Source organism: Propithecus coquereli, unplaced genomic scaffold (assembly GCF_000956105.1).
Source record: "Propithecus coquereli isolate 6110/MARCELLA unplaced genomic scaffold, Pcoq_1.0 Scaffold71, whole genome shotgun sequence".
Lineage (NCBI taxonomy): Eukaryota > Metazoa > Chordata > Mammalia > Primates > Indriidae > Propithecus > Propithecus coquereli.
In genome coordinates this window covers 13342829-13362227 of record NW_012153174.1, presented here as the reverse complement: position 1 = coordinate 13362227, position 19399 = coordinate 13342829, and the positions used below count along the sequence as shown (strand labels likewise).

At 38.3% G+C, this 19399-nt stretch overlaps 1 protein-coding gene across 1 annotated transcript in view; it reads left to right on the top strand.

Moving 5' to 3' along the window:
- The window catches only part of ATP6V1H (ATPase, H+ transporting, lysosomal 50/57kDa, V1 subunit H), a 146025-nt gene that overhangs the window by 31156 nt on the left and 95470 nt on the right, over window positions 1-19399 (top strand). Inside the window, exons 7-8 of the mRNA XM_012661390.1 lie at window positions 862-915; window positions 12649-12746. Coding sequence (XP_012516844.1) covers window positions 862-915; window positions 12649-12746 — 152 coding nt within the window. The remainder of the gene's footprint in view (window positions 1-861; window positions 916-12648; window positions 12747-19399) is intronic.

Below are 19399 nucleotides of genomic sequence, written 5' to 3'. Positions count from 1 at the left end.
AAAAAAATAACGTAGAATTATTTGTGATTTTATTTGCTATTTTTCTCCAATGTCATGTGATAGTGCTTTGTCTGGAGGTCTGTTTTTCTCTATCATAAATGTTTTCTCCCTCATGAAAAGGACCACAATTTCATGATTCTAATAGAAATAAACTCAAAAGTCCAAGTTTGGCTATTTGTTCTTTTACCTTATTATTATCTTTAGAAGCTTTTTGAGTATTGTAGGGCATTGTACTTGGGTTATGGGGTCTCATGCTTGACACTTAGTAGATAATAGTTATTGAATAAAACAAAATGAAAGTTTCCTTTCAGAAATTATCACTTTTTTCTTTCACTTTCAGCCTCTGACTTTCTGCCTTAACTTTTCTTTGGTCATTTCTGTGTAACATTTGAGATTTTGATTGTCATTACAACTTGTTAGCATTGCTGTGGATAACCTCATTTTAAGTTTCATAATCTGATTGGGTATCTTCCTATCACCAGGCACCTATTTTGAAAAGCTTTGCCACAGAATATAGTATAGATAGTTCAGTTTAAGGTAGACACCTTGCTGGAAAAACAATTCAGTAAGTAAATCCTGAGGCTTGGAAATGCGCACTAGCTTCACCTGTGCTTAGTATTCAGTTTATTGTTCCATTTTTAGTAATTTATTGATGAAGATATTATCTGGAAGAATATAATGACATATAGAATATTTTATATCATCCCATGCTTTTTGTTAAGTAGGATTGGGGGAAAATTATGGAGAAAAATTATTAACAAGAAGTAGGGAAAAAAATTTGCTTAGCTCCCTTTTGTAAGGTGATAAATTAGGATAAAATTAAAAACAAAACTAAGTAATAAGTTATTTATTTCATAATAGAAACTGCGTGGTAGCGGTGTTGCTGTTGAAACAGGAACAGTCTCTTCAAGTGATGTAAGTATATTCCTTCTTAATTCACTGGCCTCCTAACACCCTGAAAATAAATTATTTTGAGTCATGGACATTTAAGATTTTGAAGGTGTTGTACTAGTTCCCAGACTGTGTGGGATTTGATGTGTCACCTTCAGTTAGGCTAATTGTATTGCAAAACTGTATATAAATATTTGTGGTCTGTGGTGATCACTTTTTCTGCGGTAGTCGAGACTTGTTCTTGTCTTACTCTTTTCTTTTAGGCCCCTTTTTAATCAAAGCAACCATCTGAATTCAGATGTACAACTGGAGCGAGTAATCGTAGTTTTTCTTTTCAAACTTCAGTTGTCTGATAAACTGTCTAATATCTATCTAATCAATAGGTAAATAATACATCAAACAATTGAAAGAGATTCAGTTACCTGATGGTACTAAAACTTGCTGCTGCACTATGCAGTTCAAGGTTTTATGCCAACCCCCACCCCCGCTCCCCCTTTTTTCTTCTTTGCCCAATCTCTCCCCACATTTTTGTAGTGTCAAAAGGTTAAAGGTTAAAACTAATCATGACTGTCCAAGTTCCTTTCTTGGCTAAAGTTATGTTTCCCATTTGCAAATGGCTTAACTTTGCTATACTCTTGAAGTAGCTCAGAAACTGGCAGTAAATTTGGACAAGTAACGATGGGCATGATTTGAGCCAGCTGGGAGAAAGATAGGAAAAAAAGAGAAATGTAGCTGAGGTGCATCCAGCTTCATTTGTTGGAAATATCTCTGGGGAAGTGGAAAACATTTTAGAGGGTAGTGTCTGCAACCTGCCTATTACAGACCTGAGTGAAGCTCTGTAGGAGCCATGTAATATCCGTATTGGTTACTGGTCCTCCCATGGTCTGAACGGAACGTAATTGTATGTATGTCCTAAGACCATAGATGGCAGCAGATTCCATTTGCAAAGCCCAAAGCTGGGCTTCTTTTGGGGCATGAATTGAAGGCTTTGAAGAATTACTATTTTGGGCCAGAAAATGGCCATTAGCCTTCTGAAGTGGAATCAGAACAAGGTGTAGAACTGGATGAACCACCTTGGGGTCAGGGTAGGGAAGAGGAAGTGGTGGTGGGTAGGAAATCTAGGTGTTCAGTCAGAAGCAGATGTTTAAATTGGGAATCTTTATTTTATGTGGCTTGAATGTCTACCAGTTTGAAATGTGAAAATTTGTTTAACCTTGTGCATTTTAGGCTTATTGGTAGATTTTTTAAAAAGGTGTTTTCAGAATCATTTGTCTTATAAACTTATCTAAGTGGTTGTTAAAGTGTTTGTAAGTTATTAAAGCTTAAATAAGGAGGTGCAAGCTCTGCTGACATGACGTTCTTATTTTGCTGCTTTCTGTGCAGTGTATTGGAAAAACAAAACCGATGAATTGAACTGGCAGTGTGTTAGTCCGATGGCTTATCTGGTAGATTCATACACATACATCCTAAGTGGAAATTAGCATCAGGGGTAATTGTGAGTAAGAACAAGATGGCCTTTGATTTTCCTTCTTCTTCCCTTCAGTGCCCCTCAAACCTGAACATCTTCTCAGACTCTTCCTGAAGGCTCTTACTCTTTCAGACAGCTACCCACTTGAAAAGCAACTTTATGAGTTAGAGTAGGGTGTCAGCCCTTCCTTTGATGCTGATTTTTTTTTTTAATTTTCAGAATCTAATTTAATTCATTTGGTAAGACCATAAACCAAAGAAAATAAAAGATGGCAAGGAAAAGAGAAGTATACACCAACCAATAACAGGTTTCATTTTCTACTAAGAAAATTAATAAGATTTAAAAAGAGAATGAGGCAATTCATTTTGATTCTGTGGCAATAGTTGAAGCTTACTTTTTAACCTAGTCAATTTTACATTTCCAGATGCTATGAAAAGCAATGTATGCAGAAAGCAACACCAATGGGGATTCGAGTATTTCATTTTCCCGACTGTAGTGATGATTTGGATCTTACTTTTTCTGAAAGTGTCTTTTAAAGAATTCTTCAAGCTGTTGGGAGAAGGCTGGCTTGCAGAATTAAGCAGTAGGTCTGCACGTGTTGCTGTAAGAGGTTGTAGTTGATTGATGTTGCTGAGAACTTCTTTTGCTTTGGCTGTGTTTTCAGGTGAACAGTAAACAAACTGATATCCAATATTTCTTCTTCCCATTTCAAACCTATGGAGTAGTTTCTGAAGACCACTGTTCTTAAATCCCGGAAAACGGGCTGTGGGGGCTCCCACAGTGATGGCTGTGTAGGGAGCGTCTTTCAAGTGAGGGCTCTGTGTGTGCATTCTTTGCAAATGTAGATTTACGAGAACAAATTCTAATGTTTTCTCTCCTTTGTTGCTGCTTGATTTGAAAGAGGACCCTGTTTCTTTGCTAAGTTCTGTCAGAGTATCTTCGTACATACTCACCAATCACAGTGAGTAAGGACATGTTTTTTGTAGATTGACCCGGCGTGGAGAAAGTTTACCAAGTTCTTTTAGCTCCCGGTTTCTATACAAATCTTCTTTTATGTGAGGGGAAATCAATTCCTTAGGAACATGAAAAGAAAGTATGCTCTCTGATGTCTATTCCCTGATTTGCATCCGCTTGCTGTCGATCATGTGGGAAATCTATATAATTTACACACTGGGTTCTTAAACACTGTATTCAAAAAAGGTCACATTTCTGGGGCTGTACATTCACAAACCAGTGTACACTTTTGTCCCCGCACATCTGTTGTGATATGGTCAGCTTCCTCATCCTCAGTCTCCCCCATCTTCACAACACTGACTTCTCTGGTGCCAGCCACTTCACCACCACCCCAAGTTCTCAGGCTCAGGGCCAGGAGTTGTTCTTTGACTTCAGTAGCTCCCCCACTTTAAAACTGGCGGAGCCCAAGAAGCTTTGCCCACCTTCTGGCAAGGGATCCTCACGTTCAGGTAGGACACTGGCTTGAATGTTTCGCAGTTTGTTATAAAGGATATTACACAGGATTCAAATGAAGAGATGCGTAGGGCGAGGTATGGGGGAAGGGAGTGGAGCTTCTGTGCCCTCCCTGGGTGCACTACCCTCCAGGAACCTCCATGTGTTCAGCTCTCCGGAAGCTCCTATCACATGTGTTTCCATAGGGGAATCTCATGGCAGCTGATGTTTACTGAGCACTCACTGCGTGCCTGGCACCGTCTCACTCATTTTGCATATATTAATACATCTCCTTGCGTATTTACACTTCCTCTGAGATGTGGGTTACAGCATTAGCTACGTTTCTTGGATGAGCAGTGAGGCCAGGCAGAAGAGCACGCCAGCCTGCCTGAGGTCATGTAGCTAATGAGTGGCAGAGACTCCAAAGGAATGAGTTACATAGAGAATTACTTTTGAGTCAGCTGAACTGGAATTGGATCTGTAGGCATTCCTCAAGTCACATTGCCTACTCAGACTTTTTAATATATGGATGTCGTGTCTTAAAATCCTTTTTTTTCCACAGTGGGGAAAGTAGTTTAGTAAACTGCATTACCTGTTATTGCCACTTGATGTCAGTATAAACAAAGTTTTACACTGCAAAATGAGACATAAGCATGATTCAACAGAATTATCTTTTAAAATGGCAACAGAAGCATCATCTATCTTAAGTTACAAGTGAATGATTACATTTTAATTTAAATGAAGGTACGTAAACAGAATTTCCTTATAATGTATTATTTTGTCTTCTCTAATTGTGGAAATAATAGATGACATCAACCTATGTGTACTTACCTTAAAACCGTTCAGTTCTTTTCTGGTTTTTGTTTGTTTGTTTGTTTGTTTGTTTGTTTTTTAAGATACCTGGGCTAGAGTGTAGTGGCCCAATCATAGCTCACTGCATCCTCAAACTCCTGGGCTCAAGTGATCCTCCTTCCTCATCCTCCTGAGTACCTGGGACTACAGGTGTGTGCTCCCTACCAACGCCTGGCTAATTTTTCATAGAGATAGGGGTCTCCCTATGTTGCTCAGGCTAGTCTTAAACTCCTGGCCTAAAGCAGTCCTTCCACCTTGGCCTTCCAAAACTGCGAGGATTATCGGCCGGGTGTGGTGGCTCACTCTTATAATCCTGGCACTTTGTGAGGCTGAGGCATGGGAGGATGGCTTGAAGCCAGGAGTTCGAGACCACAGTACCAGGATTACAGGTGTGAGCCACCGCACCCAGCTTCGTTCTTGAATGTGAATTATAAATCTTCTCTTCTGAGGAAACAGCACAGCCTTGGAAGTAGATTGTTGTGTCGATGGCCTGATCCCTCACAAACTTCACAAGATTTAGAAAGAATCTGGGAATTTCTGTTTGTTTTTCCTTGTTTTCCTTTTTCCCCTGCCCAGCTTCATTTGTGTAGCACACATATGCAGGAGAATGAGATGACTCCCAGCTCCTGTGTTTGTCCGTGTCCTGTTTTCTGACTATTTTTGTTGCAGACTCAGTCTAGCATTAGTTATTGCTAGATGGACATTGTTTCACTGGCAGTAGGTGACTTGGTTAAATCGTCAGGTTCTCCTTCTTGCTTGTTTTGTCTTCTCGATGTTCTGGAACAGTTATGTCCAGCAGGACTCCCTGCGATGTTAGAAATGTTCTGTATATCCACACTGTCCATTATGGCAGCTCCTGGCCACGTGGCTCTGGCGTACTTAGAAATGTGGTTAGTGTGAGTGAGGAAGTAAATTTTCAATTTTATTTAGTTTTTAAAAATAGTTTTATTGAAATATATTTTACATACCATAAAATTCATTCATTTGCAGTTCAGTGGTTTTTAATACATTTAGAGTGTACAACCATTACCATCACACTCTATAACATTTCAACACCCCCCAAAAAACCCCAAAAACCAACTCTGTACTCATTAGCAGTCTTCCCCATTTCTGCTGTCCCCTCCCAACCCCTGGCAACCAGTAATCTACTTTCTGTCTCTGGACTTGCCCTTTTGGGGCATTTCATATAAATGAAATCATATAAATGGTCTTCTGTGACTAGCTTCTTTCATTTAGCATTATGTTTTCAAGATTCATACGTGTTTTAGTATGCGTTAACAGCATTTTAGAATGAGAAAGGGGAAGAAGAAAAGTTTTTTTGGCTTTGGGCCAAATTTCTTAAATTGTTTATGTGACAGTTCTAATATCCTTGTTGATGGGAGGTGACTTTTACTGCTTTGGCTTTGTTTTTAATTTCCTGCTGTTCTGATGTGATACTTGTCTTTCTTACAGAAGAGGTGGAGAACTTCCTTGATTTAGTTCTTTACTACTTTGTTGATAAGTCCATCATAAATGCTGTTTGGGCAGAAGTCAGTGGGCTGTGTCAGTAATTCACATAGTGCAGGCCTGTTCTTTAATTGCAGTCTGCTCTAGCTCATGAGATGTGCAGTCTGTGGGGACCTAAAGTAACTCACGGTCAATTACAAGCAGTCCCTGGACTTACGATGGTTCAACGTACGGGTTTTCGACTTTACAATGGTGTGAAAGTGATATGCGTTCAGTAGGAACAGTGCTTTGAGTACCCATACAACAATTCTGTTTTTCATTTTCAAGTACAGTATTCAATAAATTACGTAAGATGTTCTATTAATGCACTCTGTTAGAAAATGAGCTTTGTGTTAGATGATTTTGCCCAACTGTAGGCTAATGTAAGTGTTCTGAGCACTTTGGAGGTAGGCTAGGCTAAGCCATGATGTTTTGTTGTTAAGTGTAGTAAATGCATTTTTGACTTAAGATATTTTTAATTTGCTGTAGGTTTATTGGGACAACCCCATCTTAAGTCATGGAGCATCTGTACATGTTTTTTTGTGTGTAAGTTTCAATAGTATTGTTTACCTAAAGCAATTCTTTTTCATCGTCCTTTTATCTTCTTTTTACAAAGTTAGTACTTTTCAAACATTGGGAATCTTTAAAATATATACACAAAAAGAATGTTAAGAAAAGATAAGAATCTACGACTTTTCTCTCTGGGAGGCCGAGGCAGGCAGATTGTTTGAGCTCAGGAGTTCGAAACCAGCCTGAGCAAGAGCGAGACCCCATCTCTACTAAAAATAGAAAGAAATTAATTATAGAAAAAATTAGCCGGGCATGGTGGCGCGTGCCTGTAGTCCCAGCTACTCGGGAGGCTGAGCCAGGAGGATGGCTTGAGCCCAGGAGTTTGAGGTTGCTGTGAGCTATGATGACTCCATGGCACTCTAGCCTGGGCAACACAGTGAGACTCTGTCTCAAAAAAAAAAAAAAAAAAAAGAATCTACGACTTTTGTTTTCCTGGTGAGATTTTTGGAAGGATTGCCTGGAGATATATTCTGGCAATGCAAAAGAAAATTAAATGGTATTTCAGTACAAGACTTTCTTTTACATGTCATTTTCAGAGTATAGTACTGATAATAATGAGATATCTTAATACTATGTATTTATTAGCTGTGGAAGTTGTGTACAAAGCAATAATTTATAAAGTAAATTGTGTTTTCTTAATTATGCCAGCAATAATTTTTCCCTATAATAAAGAGTCCCAGTAGCCATGTAACTAATTATAATACATGATTAAACACATTAGATGAAAGCAATAATTGAAGAAGATTTATAATTTTTTAAACTAATAGTGAAATTATGTTTTTGTAAGATTGTATCTTAATTCAGTTTAGGTATTTTATAAATATTGACTTGAGGATCACTTTTTTTTTTTGAGACGGAGTCTCACTGTCTTGCCCAGGGTAGAGTGCTGTGGCGTCATCCTAGCTCACAGCAACCTCAAACTCCTGGGCTCAAGCGATCCTCCTGCCTCAGCCTCCCAAGTAGCTGGGACTACAGGCATGTGCCACCATGCCCGACTAAATTTTTCTATATATTTTTAGTTGTCCAATTAATTTCTGTCTAATTTTAGTAGAGACAGGGTCTCGCTCTTGCTCAAGCTGGTTTCGAACTCCTGAGCTCAAACAATCCGCCCGCCTCGGCCTCCCAGAGAGCTAGGATTACAGGCGTGAGCCACCGCGCCCGGCCTTTGAGGATCACTTTTAATAAGCCAATTTCAAGAGGATTCTTGGGGTAAATATATTTTAGTTCCTGAATATCAGGAATGATAATAATATACCTTACAATCGTTTAATGTTTTATAGAAACTGATTTCAGTTTCATAATAGTTTTTTGTTTGTTTTTTGGTTTGGCAGAACTGGTATTATTTTCCTTTGCTAATGAGAAAACAATTTGAAGAAGTTAAGTGACTTGTCCAGTGTAATGTGGCCAGACTTCTGATTCCTGTTCAGTGTTTGCTCCCTTCTTCCCTCTTTCCCTTTCTTTTGTCTTTTTCTTATTTTTTAAATTGTCATCACTTACATAAAGTAAAATGCAGAGGTGTTCAGCAGGATCAATTTATATTTCGTGGTTCTTCCTACTGCCTTCACCTCAACTCCCATGGAGATTATCATTAATATGATGATGTCTATTACCATAGATTAGTGTTGTCTGATCTGGAACTCTAGAAATGGAATTATATATAGTATGAACTCTTACGTGTCTGGATTCTCTCGCTAAATATTATGTCTGTGAAATTCATGTTGCATTTAGCAGTAATTCTTTTTCATTGCAATGTAGTATTTCATTGTTTGAGTATTAACCATTCTCTTCATTGATGGATGTTTGGGTTGCTTCCAGTTTTTGACTATTGTGAATAATCTTGTTGTGGACATACTTGTACATGCCTTTTGGCAGATGTGTACCCTTTTGTCTGGGTAATTTTAGAATTTTAGAATGAAATTGCTTGGTAATGGGGTATATATGAATTTAGTTATAGTAGATATTACCAGTTTCCTAAACCAGTTTGTGTACTCCTCAACAAAGTATGAGAATTTATTCTAATTCTCTACTGACACTTGATATTGTCCTGTGTTGTTTTTTAAGCGAGCATCTATGATAGCCGCCGAACTCACATGTACACAGACATGCACATTCACCTTTTAGTTCTAAGAGAAAAGAGTCATTTAATAGTCATGAAACATTAAATGCTTTTGGAACTGTTTATCAGCATCCTTCCATTCCATGTAAAACTGGTTTATGGTATTTATTTTAGTCAATTATGTGTTTGAAAAGTTAGTCTTGGTGCTTCACTGATATCAACGTCCTGTGCGTTTTTACCATCTGTCTGTGGAACAGATGCCTTTTACTGCGGTGCAGTCTTGGTTTCTCAAGGGCTGCCAATTCCAAAATTTGGATGAATACTGTCTTTACTCTTTTTCATTTAGTTTGCACTTAAATCCTAGTGTTTTGAAGATGAACATTGAAAATTTGTAAACATTTTTATTATATAACATTAGTTTTACTTTGGTACAGTATCACTAATGGTTTTATGTTTGTCTTTTAATGCGTACTTATTTCGAAATTCCTTAATTCTTGAATTACTTTGAAATTTTACAGAATATGGGTCTTTGAGAATATATTCACCAGGAAGGTAAATTTTGTCAGTTGCTATTTTCCGTATGATGTGATTTTCCCACCATATATACTAAGAGTTTGCATTTTCAGCAACATTGGAGAATTTGTCTAAATGATATTCTTTTAAATGTGTTGAGAAATAAGTGTTTTTTCTCTACCGTTGAGATTTGCTACATAGCAAGTGCATGTTGTGGCAGCGTCTCTGCCCGGGATACGTGGCACAGTTCAAAGAACACCAGCTCAAGCATGAAGAGAGTTGATTTCTAGTGTCAATCTAAGATTTACTCACTATTTTAATTTCAACAAATTATCTCACCTTTTTAAGCCTTAGGTTTCTCATCAGAAAAAATGAGGATCACAGCAATGAACTGCTGGTATCATTAAAAGGGGAAATTTTTATTTCCTTTTATTTTTTTATTTTCATTTGAAGGAACTTTAAAAAGTACTTTATTAATATATACATGATAATAAATTATCTTTGTAAAAAGTAGGTTTTTTTCTTTTCTGACAGATTTTTTGGTAGTTACGAGGGTTAAAAAATCCATTTGATTACAGAAAAAACAGAAAAACTTTACAACAAAAAAGAACTAGCTATGGTTCAATAACATTAAAACCCAAATAAATATTATTCAGGAAGCAATACATTAAGCATCTAAAACTTTTTTTCTGTGAATGTATTTTTGTTAAGTCAGTCCATTTATGGGCAGTACTTTGTCACTGGAGAAGTGAATTACTTTAGCAATTTAAATTTGAGCTGTTATCTGGCTAAATGAGCTCTTACACCATAAATATTTCCTAGTAAAATAAGGTGGCTTAGGATAAGCTAAAAATTGATCAGCAATTTTTACTAGTTCTGAAATTGAGATGACTTAAATTAAAAAAAAAAATCAGGTGATTTTATAAGGTCCATAATTGCTTTAGGAAGTACTTTTAACAGTCAATGAGATTTATTCTTGGCTCTAAAAAGAAACAGGGCAGTAGTGCCACATTGTGTATATTTTTGCAGTATTGATTATTATTAATATCATATAGAATTTTTTGGTCAAATTTTTAAACTTTTATAGACTATTGAACCATATCTATTAGGACATCAATCATTTGGAATCAGTGTAAGATGTGGAGTTTATTTGCACTTCTTTTACTGGTTTATTCATTCAAGAAATATTTATTGAGTGCTTCATAGGTACAATGCGTGGTGCTGTAAGTGTAATACTGAACAAGATGAGCATGATTCTTGCCTTCAGGGGGCTACATTGTATCTGGGGAGGACAGCCTTAAACAGATAATTGCACCGATTATTTTAGTAAACTTGTGGCACTGGCCCATAGGGGAGAAGCAGAGTCTTTTGAGAGCGTACAACAGAGGGTCTCATCTAGGGGCTCCCATTGCTCGGGCAGTCCTGGGGAAGGGTAAGCGGTGAGAGGATGAACCTATGGGAAAGAGGTCTGATTGACTGAGCACGCTAGGGGAGGAAGGGGATGCAGACCCTGGGAGCTATGGCTCTTGGATGGGAAAAAGGCCTGCTGCTATCTCTCCTGGGTGAAATAGGTAAGAATGTCTGGAAACAGATCAGTTTTTGGGGTGAGATGTTGGTAGCTGTGTGAATCTCTAATGCATGGTCCTTGTTTTTCTCTTGTCTGCCGAGAGTGAGGGAAGCAAGCAGGACAGGAGGAGAGTGGTGACTGAGTGAGATGACTCTAGGGAGTGTCAGAGAAAGAGACCAGAACGCTGATGGCTGCATGGTTGTGTGATTTTCTCCAGCAGTATTGAATTGCCATTGTGTGGGATTAGAGATGGTGACTGGTTGGACTGATCCAAGGCTGATTATTTTCTTTCAAAAAAATCATTAATTTTATACAGGAGACTCATAAGATGATTTAAATGAAAGATAAGAAATTGGTGCATTCTATTTTGTTTAATTGAAGGCAATATTCAGTCATTTACCAGTGCTATCTCACTCTGTACTTTGAAAGTAATCCCTGGAATGGTGTGGCAACTGCCTGATAGTGTACAGGAGGAGAGAGTATTGTCAGCTTTCGGACTCGCACCTTTTATATGCTCTTTTGTAATGTGAATCCTGAAGCTATAAATAATAATGAAGAATCCATACTTGCAGTATGTTACATATTTCAACGTAGCATGGTGAATGGGCACAGAAAAGAAAGACCTACAAAACCAAGAAATTTTTGCAATAAGATGAAATTGATGATAAATGGAAGAGAAAAGAGTGCTCTAGGTTGACTTTTTATTTATTTATGTCTAGAAACCTTACTCAAGTTATCTCTACAAACAAGAAAGATGGGATTCTTCTTCTTCAGAAAAAGTTTCTACCTGCTAACTTAACTGGAAAAATACAGTTTTTTCCATTATGGAGGATTATTTTAGAGCTGAAAATGCATTATTTCTTTGTCATTAGTTTTTGCTAATGTTTTGAGTTTTCAGGCAAACTGTATTACTGGATATATTGTATATTTGTGGAAATATATTAACTACTTTCTCCTTAGAACCTAACATAACCTTTTCTTGATAACGTTTGACTATTCTACCAAGTTTACTTATATTATTGCGTTTTTATAAATGAGTGCCTGGAATTCTTTGAAATGTTAAGTTTTTATGAATGTTATTTAAATTAGAACAGTTTAATAGCATCATGTATATTAGGTGATTCTTTCCTTTAAAAAAAACTTTTTTATTATTAGCGTGTTCTTTGTGAAGGCTAACATCTGAACTTTCCTTCTCTTTCCCCCGTTCTTAAACATACAAGGCTTGTTGTAAATAGTTAGGAAAGAGCCTACGCCAGGTGTTCCTGCTAGCTAGCTTTGGTAAAATGAAGGGGCTTGTAACTTCCAGGGGTATTATTCCTATTTATTTTAAGTTTCAGATTTACAGTACAGTTTCTATAGGACAGTGATACAGAACTGACAGTTTTAAAAATCACAAGCAGTCTTTTTCAAGTGTTTAATTAGACGTTTTGTATGCCATATAGATTTTTTATAAAGTTTCCACTTATTGGGTGCATGAAACATTATAAGCATTATAAGGCAATGTGCTTATTTATCAAACTATCAAAGATGTAGTTATTTTGTGCCTGATTTCTCTAAATATGTGTGTTAAGTAGTTTTGAATTGTGTAGATTTAATTTGGGAGACAAAATCATCTTCATTTCTAAGAGGTAGAGATAAAAGCAAACAGGATCAACTTTTGAAGAGATATTAGGGAATTTCGAATGCTCTGATGCTAACAAGTGGTAGCAAAAAATGCGACTTTTCATTTAGAAACGTGTGTGTATGATCTCATGACCTTAAATGCTTTCCAGTTTTAAAGCTGCACTTCTTCTCGTGTAGAGTTCTCAATACGTGCAATGTGTTGCTGGGTGTCTGCAGCTGATGCTCCGGGTCAATGAGTACCGCTTTGCCTGGGTGGAAGCAGATGGGGTAAACTGGTGAGTGCCCTTTACTTCTAATGTGGAATAGCATTTAAAAGCATCTTTCCTTGATGTTTTCAAAGAAATAAATACATTTAACCATCTAAAAGAAGGATTTTATTTTTTTTGTGTCTGTTTAACAATGGATTTATGCTAACCTTTTTAGAAATCAGTCACTATCAAACTGAATGTTTCCTCTTCCCTTGCTTGATCTGTGCTTTTATAAGATGTTAAGATTTCCCAAAAACCTGATGCTTGACAGAACAAATTCCAGGTGCTCAGAATATAAAAAAATTATGAAGTATTTTTGCAGGAAATGGAGGCAGAAATGAACGAGAAAAGGTCTTACCCAAAAAGAATGAGTAAAAACTTTCCTTTCTAATGCCATATAATTTAGCCCATTCTTTGTGGGGTTCTAATTTGCAGGTACAGAAACTTTGAGGAGCTGCCTACTTGGGCTTGAGAAACTTATACAAACAACCAAAAAAACTTTAAAGCAATGGAAATTCTGTTTTACCACCAAAAAGCCAATTTATTTATTCATAATGAGTGATGTAACTGTTCTTAAGCCAAATACACTTTTCAGTTAGTGAGGGCATTGTTTCTCTGTTAGATAATCCATACAGGTTATCAACAGTGGGTTGCTTAATGAATGAGGATTTAGAGCAAGCATTAGACTCCAGGAGACTCCTGCACTACATCTCAGTATAGGGATATACTTGGGAAAGGGACCCAAGTTGTCTAGATCTCCTCAGTCAATATTTGTGTGCCGTTTCTTAGAGTAAGTTCTGCAAAGGCTATTCGTATGAGTTGGATTTGAATTGTCACAATCACTCGATATCCATTGATCCAATAAGTTAGTAATTATTTTTATATTGATCTATATAATTTCAATCTATTCATGTTTATTTAACATTCAATATGGCAGGAAAAATAGCTATCACAATTTGCCATCTGGGTCCAATAGACCCTGTAAAAAATAGATTTTTAGTCATTTTGTGAAAAATTAACGGAACTAAGAATAAAGAGTGAAAAACAAGTATTAGAAATTTTAATAAGGAATTGAAAAAATGGCAGAGTAAAGGTAACCTTCTGGATTCCTGCTCCCAGAGAAAGAGGCATAGATCTCGGTCTGCTACACGAGTGGATCGCTCTCCTGCAAGAACAGCATTGTTAATCGGCAGAGATTCAGCATGGGACACACAGAACAGGAAAAAAAAAAAAAAAGGTGAAAGGGAGATAGGAAGGAGAAATCTGGAGAGTGTGAGACAGACAATAGAGAGTGGAGCGTGGGACAGCTGCGCCCGCCTGGCCAGCAAGTGCAGTGATATCAGACCCACAGGAGAAAGTCTTGCTTCCCCACTGACCTCCACACCCACCAAGACAGAGACCTGCCTAAAGTAGGTGCAGAATCGTGGTAGGAGATGTACGGTTCTCTGGAAAGGAGACAATAGCAGGAGGAATCTTGAACTCCCCGGAGCTCAGTGCCAGGACTGCACTAGGTGGGGGAGGGACTGGTTTGAGCTACTGCTGGAGGTAGTTAGGAGACAGGAAACTTGCCTCTGGCACCCAGCAGGTCCAGATCAAAGGAGGTGATCACTAAGTAGGGGACTCTAACCTGGAAATCGCTGTGGGCGAATAGGCCCGCTCAGGGCGGGTCAGTAAGAGCGAGAGCTCCTGATGGACAGGCATGAGAGTGTGGGGGGGGTGGCATAAAAGAAACAACGGGGCATCCTGATGACTCAGCTCCTTGATCCGGTGCCTGCCAACTCCTAAACAGTCGCCCCCAGTGCTAGCGCTCTGTGGGTGGGTGGTCACCATTTTCAGGGTTTACAACCCAGCTGCTGCAGTGTGATACGGTGTTGGGCAGCTCCCTTCCCCCAGCCCAGGGACTCTGATGATAAGCTCTGCCCTTACACAACCTATGGTCAACTAGCCAGGCCCATTTGATGGGTGAACTCTGAATACTTCCCCAGTTGTGGGAGCCTATGCCTGCGGGACTTACAGGCACTGGGGCGCTGGGCGGACTGGGGCAGCACCCCGTCCCCCTAGCCAGCATCTTTCACGTGGAAAGTGGTAGGCTCCACCCCTGGCGGTACGGTGAGACAAGAAAAGCCACTTTCCCTCTGTGACTAGGATGAATCTTTGGGGCCGTGGCACAGATCAACAGTTGACAGCTCAGTGTCTTTGCTGGTCAGAAAAAAATTCTAGCAAAAGGCCAAAACAGGCTCCTCAAGTAACCCCTCCCATCAGGAGCAGCCTCCCACCTGTGGTAGAACCCTGAACAACCTATTAGCACCTCCCCCTAGCAGCAGAGCAAGCAACCATAGAAGTGCACACATGCAGGCTGATAGGCAGCAGCTGCGATCTGCCTTGCTCCTACAGCATCTACTGGAACAGAACCTACACAGGGTGTGTTACTTTCCAAACGAAAACTGAAAGGTGAGAAGCAACAGCTGATCCAGATGGGAAGGACTCAGTGAAAGAACTCTGGAAGTATGAAGAATCAAATGGAAAGCACACCCCCAAAGAGGAACACCACCTCTCTAGCAATGGACATTAACCAAATTCAGAATACTAAAATGACAGAAGAAGAATTTCAAACATGGATTGTAAGAAAACTCAATGATATGCAAGAAAAAATGGATGACTAACACAAAGAAACCACACACACACAAAAAAAAATCCAGGACTTCGAAGAAAAATTCACTAAAGAAATTGAAATAGTAAAGAAAAATCAAACCGAACTGGAAATGAAGAATTTATTCAGGGAACTATAAAACACAGTGGAAAGCCTCAAGAACAAGATAGATCAAACAGAAGAAAGAATCTCAGAGATTGAAGATAACACCTTCCAATTAAATAAGTCAGTCACAGAGATGGAGCAGAGAAATAAGAGAAAAGGACAAAGCCTACAAGAAATGCGGGATTATGTGAAGAAACCCAACTTGAGGGTTATGGGGATACCTGAAAGTGAAGAAGAAAACACGCAAGGGCTGGATAAACTATTCGAAGATATAATAGAGGAAAACTTCCTAGGCCTTGCTAAAAATCTAGATATCCAGGTACAAGAAGCTCAAAGGACCCCTGGGAGATTGAATGCAAACAGGAAGACACCACTACATGCAGTCATCAGACTGACCAAAATATCCACTAAAGAGGCCCTTCTACCAACTGTAAAGTGAAAGAAACAAGTAACATACAAGGGAAAGCCCATCCGAATAATGTCAGACTTCTCAACTGAAACCTTAACAAGCAAGAAGAGACTGGGGCCCCATTCTCACTCTTCCGAATCAGAATAATGCCCAGCCTAGAATCTTGTACCCTGCAAAACTAAGTTTTGTATACGAAGGAGAAATAAAGACATTCTCAAATCAGCAAAGACTGAGGGAATTCACCAAGACAAGAGCAGCCCTCCAAGAAATACTCAGAACAGAGCTACACAAGGATCAGCCCAATAAATGCTCAGGAATGTAAAACCACTAAAAAGCTAAAGATCAAAGGCTAGGTACTACAGTGGCTCAAGAGAGAAAACAAAGCAACAAAATGAAACCCAACAGAATGAACAGGAATTGGCCCTGCTTATCAGTTCTCTCAATAGATGCGAATGGCTTGAACTCCCCACTCCAGAGACATAGGCTGACCGAATGGATAAAAAAATATAAGCCAAGTATCTGCTGTCTTCAGGAAACACATCTAACCTGCAAGGATGCATTTAGACTCAAGGTAAAGGGGTGGAAAACAATATTTCAAGCAAACGGAAGCCAAAAGAAGGCTGGTGTGGCAGTTTTGATTTCAGATAACTTAGTTTTTAAATCAACAAAAGGAATGAAAGACAAAGAGGGTCACTATATAATGGTGAAGGGTACAGTTCAACAAGAAGACATAACAGTTCTAAATACGTATGCACCCAACTTAGGTGCACCCAGATTCATAAAGCAAACTCTACTTGATCTAAACAAATTGATAGACAGCAACACCATAATAGCCGGAGGCTTCAACACCCCACTGACAGCACAGGACAGATCCTCCAAACAGAAAATTAACAAAGAAATAATGGACTTAAACAGAACCCTAGAATAAATGGGCCTGACTGACATTTACAGGACATTCTACCCAAAGACCACTGAATATAGGTTCTTCTCATCAGCTCATGAGACATTCTCTAAGATTGACCATATTCTAGGACACAAAACATGTTTCAAAAAATTTAACAGAATAGAAATTATACCATGCACCTTCTCAGATAACAGTGGAATAAAATTAGAAATCAACCCCAACAGAAACTCTCATCTCTGCACAAAGTCATGGAAATCAAACAACCTTCTGCTGAATGATTACTTCATAAATGAGGAAATCAAAATGGAAATCAAAAGATTCTTTGAACTAAATGACAAAGGAGACACAAGTTATCAAAATCTGTGGGACACAGATAAAGCAGTCTTTAGAGGAAAGTTTATTTCCATAAATGCCTATATCCCAAAGTCAGAAAGATCACAAATAGACAACCTAGTGAATCGACTGAAACAGCTGGAAAAAGAAGAACAGACTGACCCCAAACCCAGCAGAAGAAGGGGAATTAATAAGATCAAATCAGAGCTAAATGAAATTGACAACAGGGAAACTATACGGAAGATTAATAAAACAAAAAGTTGGTTCTTTGAAAAAATAAAATTGACATGCCTTTGGCTAGACTAATGAAAACCAGAAAAAAAAAATCTCTAATAAACCCCATCTGGAAAAAAAAAGGAGAAATTACAACGGATGCCACGGAGATACAAGATATCATTTATGAATACTATAGAAACCTTTATGCACACAAACTGGAAAATGTGGAGGAAATGGACAAATTTTTAGAAACACACAGCCTCCCTAGGCTCAACCAGGAAGAAATAGAATTCCTGAACAGAACAATATCAAGGACTGAAATTGAAACAGCAATAAAAAACATTCCAAAAAAGAAAAATCCCAGACCAGATGATTTCACACCCGAATTTTACCACACCTACAAAGAAGAACTGGTGCCTATCCTGCAGAAATTATTCCACAACATCGAGAAGGATGGAATCCTCCCCAACACATTTTATGAAGCCAACATAACCCTGATACCAAACCCAGAAAAGGACGCAACAAAAAAGGAAAACTACAGACCAATATCCCTTATGAATATAGATGCAAAAATTCTCAAAAAAATCCTAGCTAACCAAATCTTGGTGCTTATCAAGAAAATAATCCATCACGACCAAGTGGGCTTCATCCCAGAGATGCAGGGATGGTTCACCATACGCAAATCTATAAATGTAATTCACCACATAAACAGAAGCAAAAACAAAGACCATGTGATCCTCTCAATAGACACAGAAAAAGCATTTGACAAAATTCAACACCCTTTTATGATAAGAACGCTTAACAAAATAGGCATAGATGGGGCTTACCTAAAAATGATACAAGCCGTATATGACAAACCCACGGCCAACATCATACTGAATGGGGAATAATTGAAAGCATTCCCACTTAGAACTGGAACCAGACAAGGTTGCCCACTGTTTCTACTTCTATTGAACGTAGTGCTAAAAGTCCTTGCTATAGCAATCAGACAAGAGAACGGAATTAAGGGCATCCAAATGGGGGCGGAAGAGATGAAACTCTCACTATTTGCAGATGATATGATACTGTATATAGAAAACCCAAGGATTCAACCAAGAGACTCCTGGAATTGATAAATGAATTCAGTAAAGTCTCAGGATACAAAATCAATACACACAAATAAGAGGCATTCGTATATGCTAATAGCAGTCAAACCGAGAACCAAATCAAAGACTCAATTCCTTTCACAATAGCAACAAAGAAAATAAAGTACCTAGGAATATATTTAACTAAGGAGGAAAAAGACCTCTACAGGGAGAACTATGAAACACTGACGAAGGAAATAGCAGAGGACGTAAATAGGTGGAAAACCATACCATGCTCGTGGGTCGGCAGAATCAACATTGTTAAGATGTCTATACTACCCAAAGTGATCTATAGATTCAATGCAATCCCTATTAAAATACCAACATCATTTTTCACGGATATATAAAAGCTAATTTTACACTTCATATGGAACCAGAGAAGACCACGTATAGCAAAAGCAATCCTAGGCAATGAAAACAAAATGGGAGGTATCAATTTACCAGACTTCAAACTATACTACAAGGCTATAGTAATCAAAACAGCTTGGTACTGGCACAAGAACAGAGTCATTGACCAGTGGAATAGAAGTGGGAACCCAGATATAAAAGCATCCTCATATAGCCACCTAATCTTTGACAAATCAGACAAAAACGTACGCTGGGGAAAAGAATCCTTATTCAATAAATAGTGCTGGGAAAACTGGATAGCCACATGTAGAAGACTGAAGCAGTATCCACACCTTTCATCTCTCACAAAAATCAACTAATGCTGGGTAACAGACTTAAACCTAAGGTGTGAAACTATTAGAATTTTAGAGGAAAACATTGGAAATATTCTTCTAGACATTGGCCTAGGCAAAGAATTTATGAAGAAGATCCCAAAGAATCTCAGCAACAACAAAAATAAATAAATGGGACCTGATCAAATTAAAAAGCTTCTGCACAGCCAAAGAAACTGTCACAAGAGCAAACAGACAACCTACAGAATGGGAGAAAATT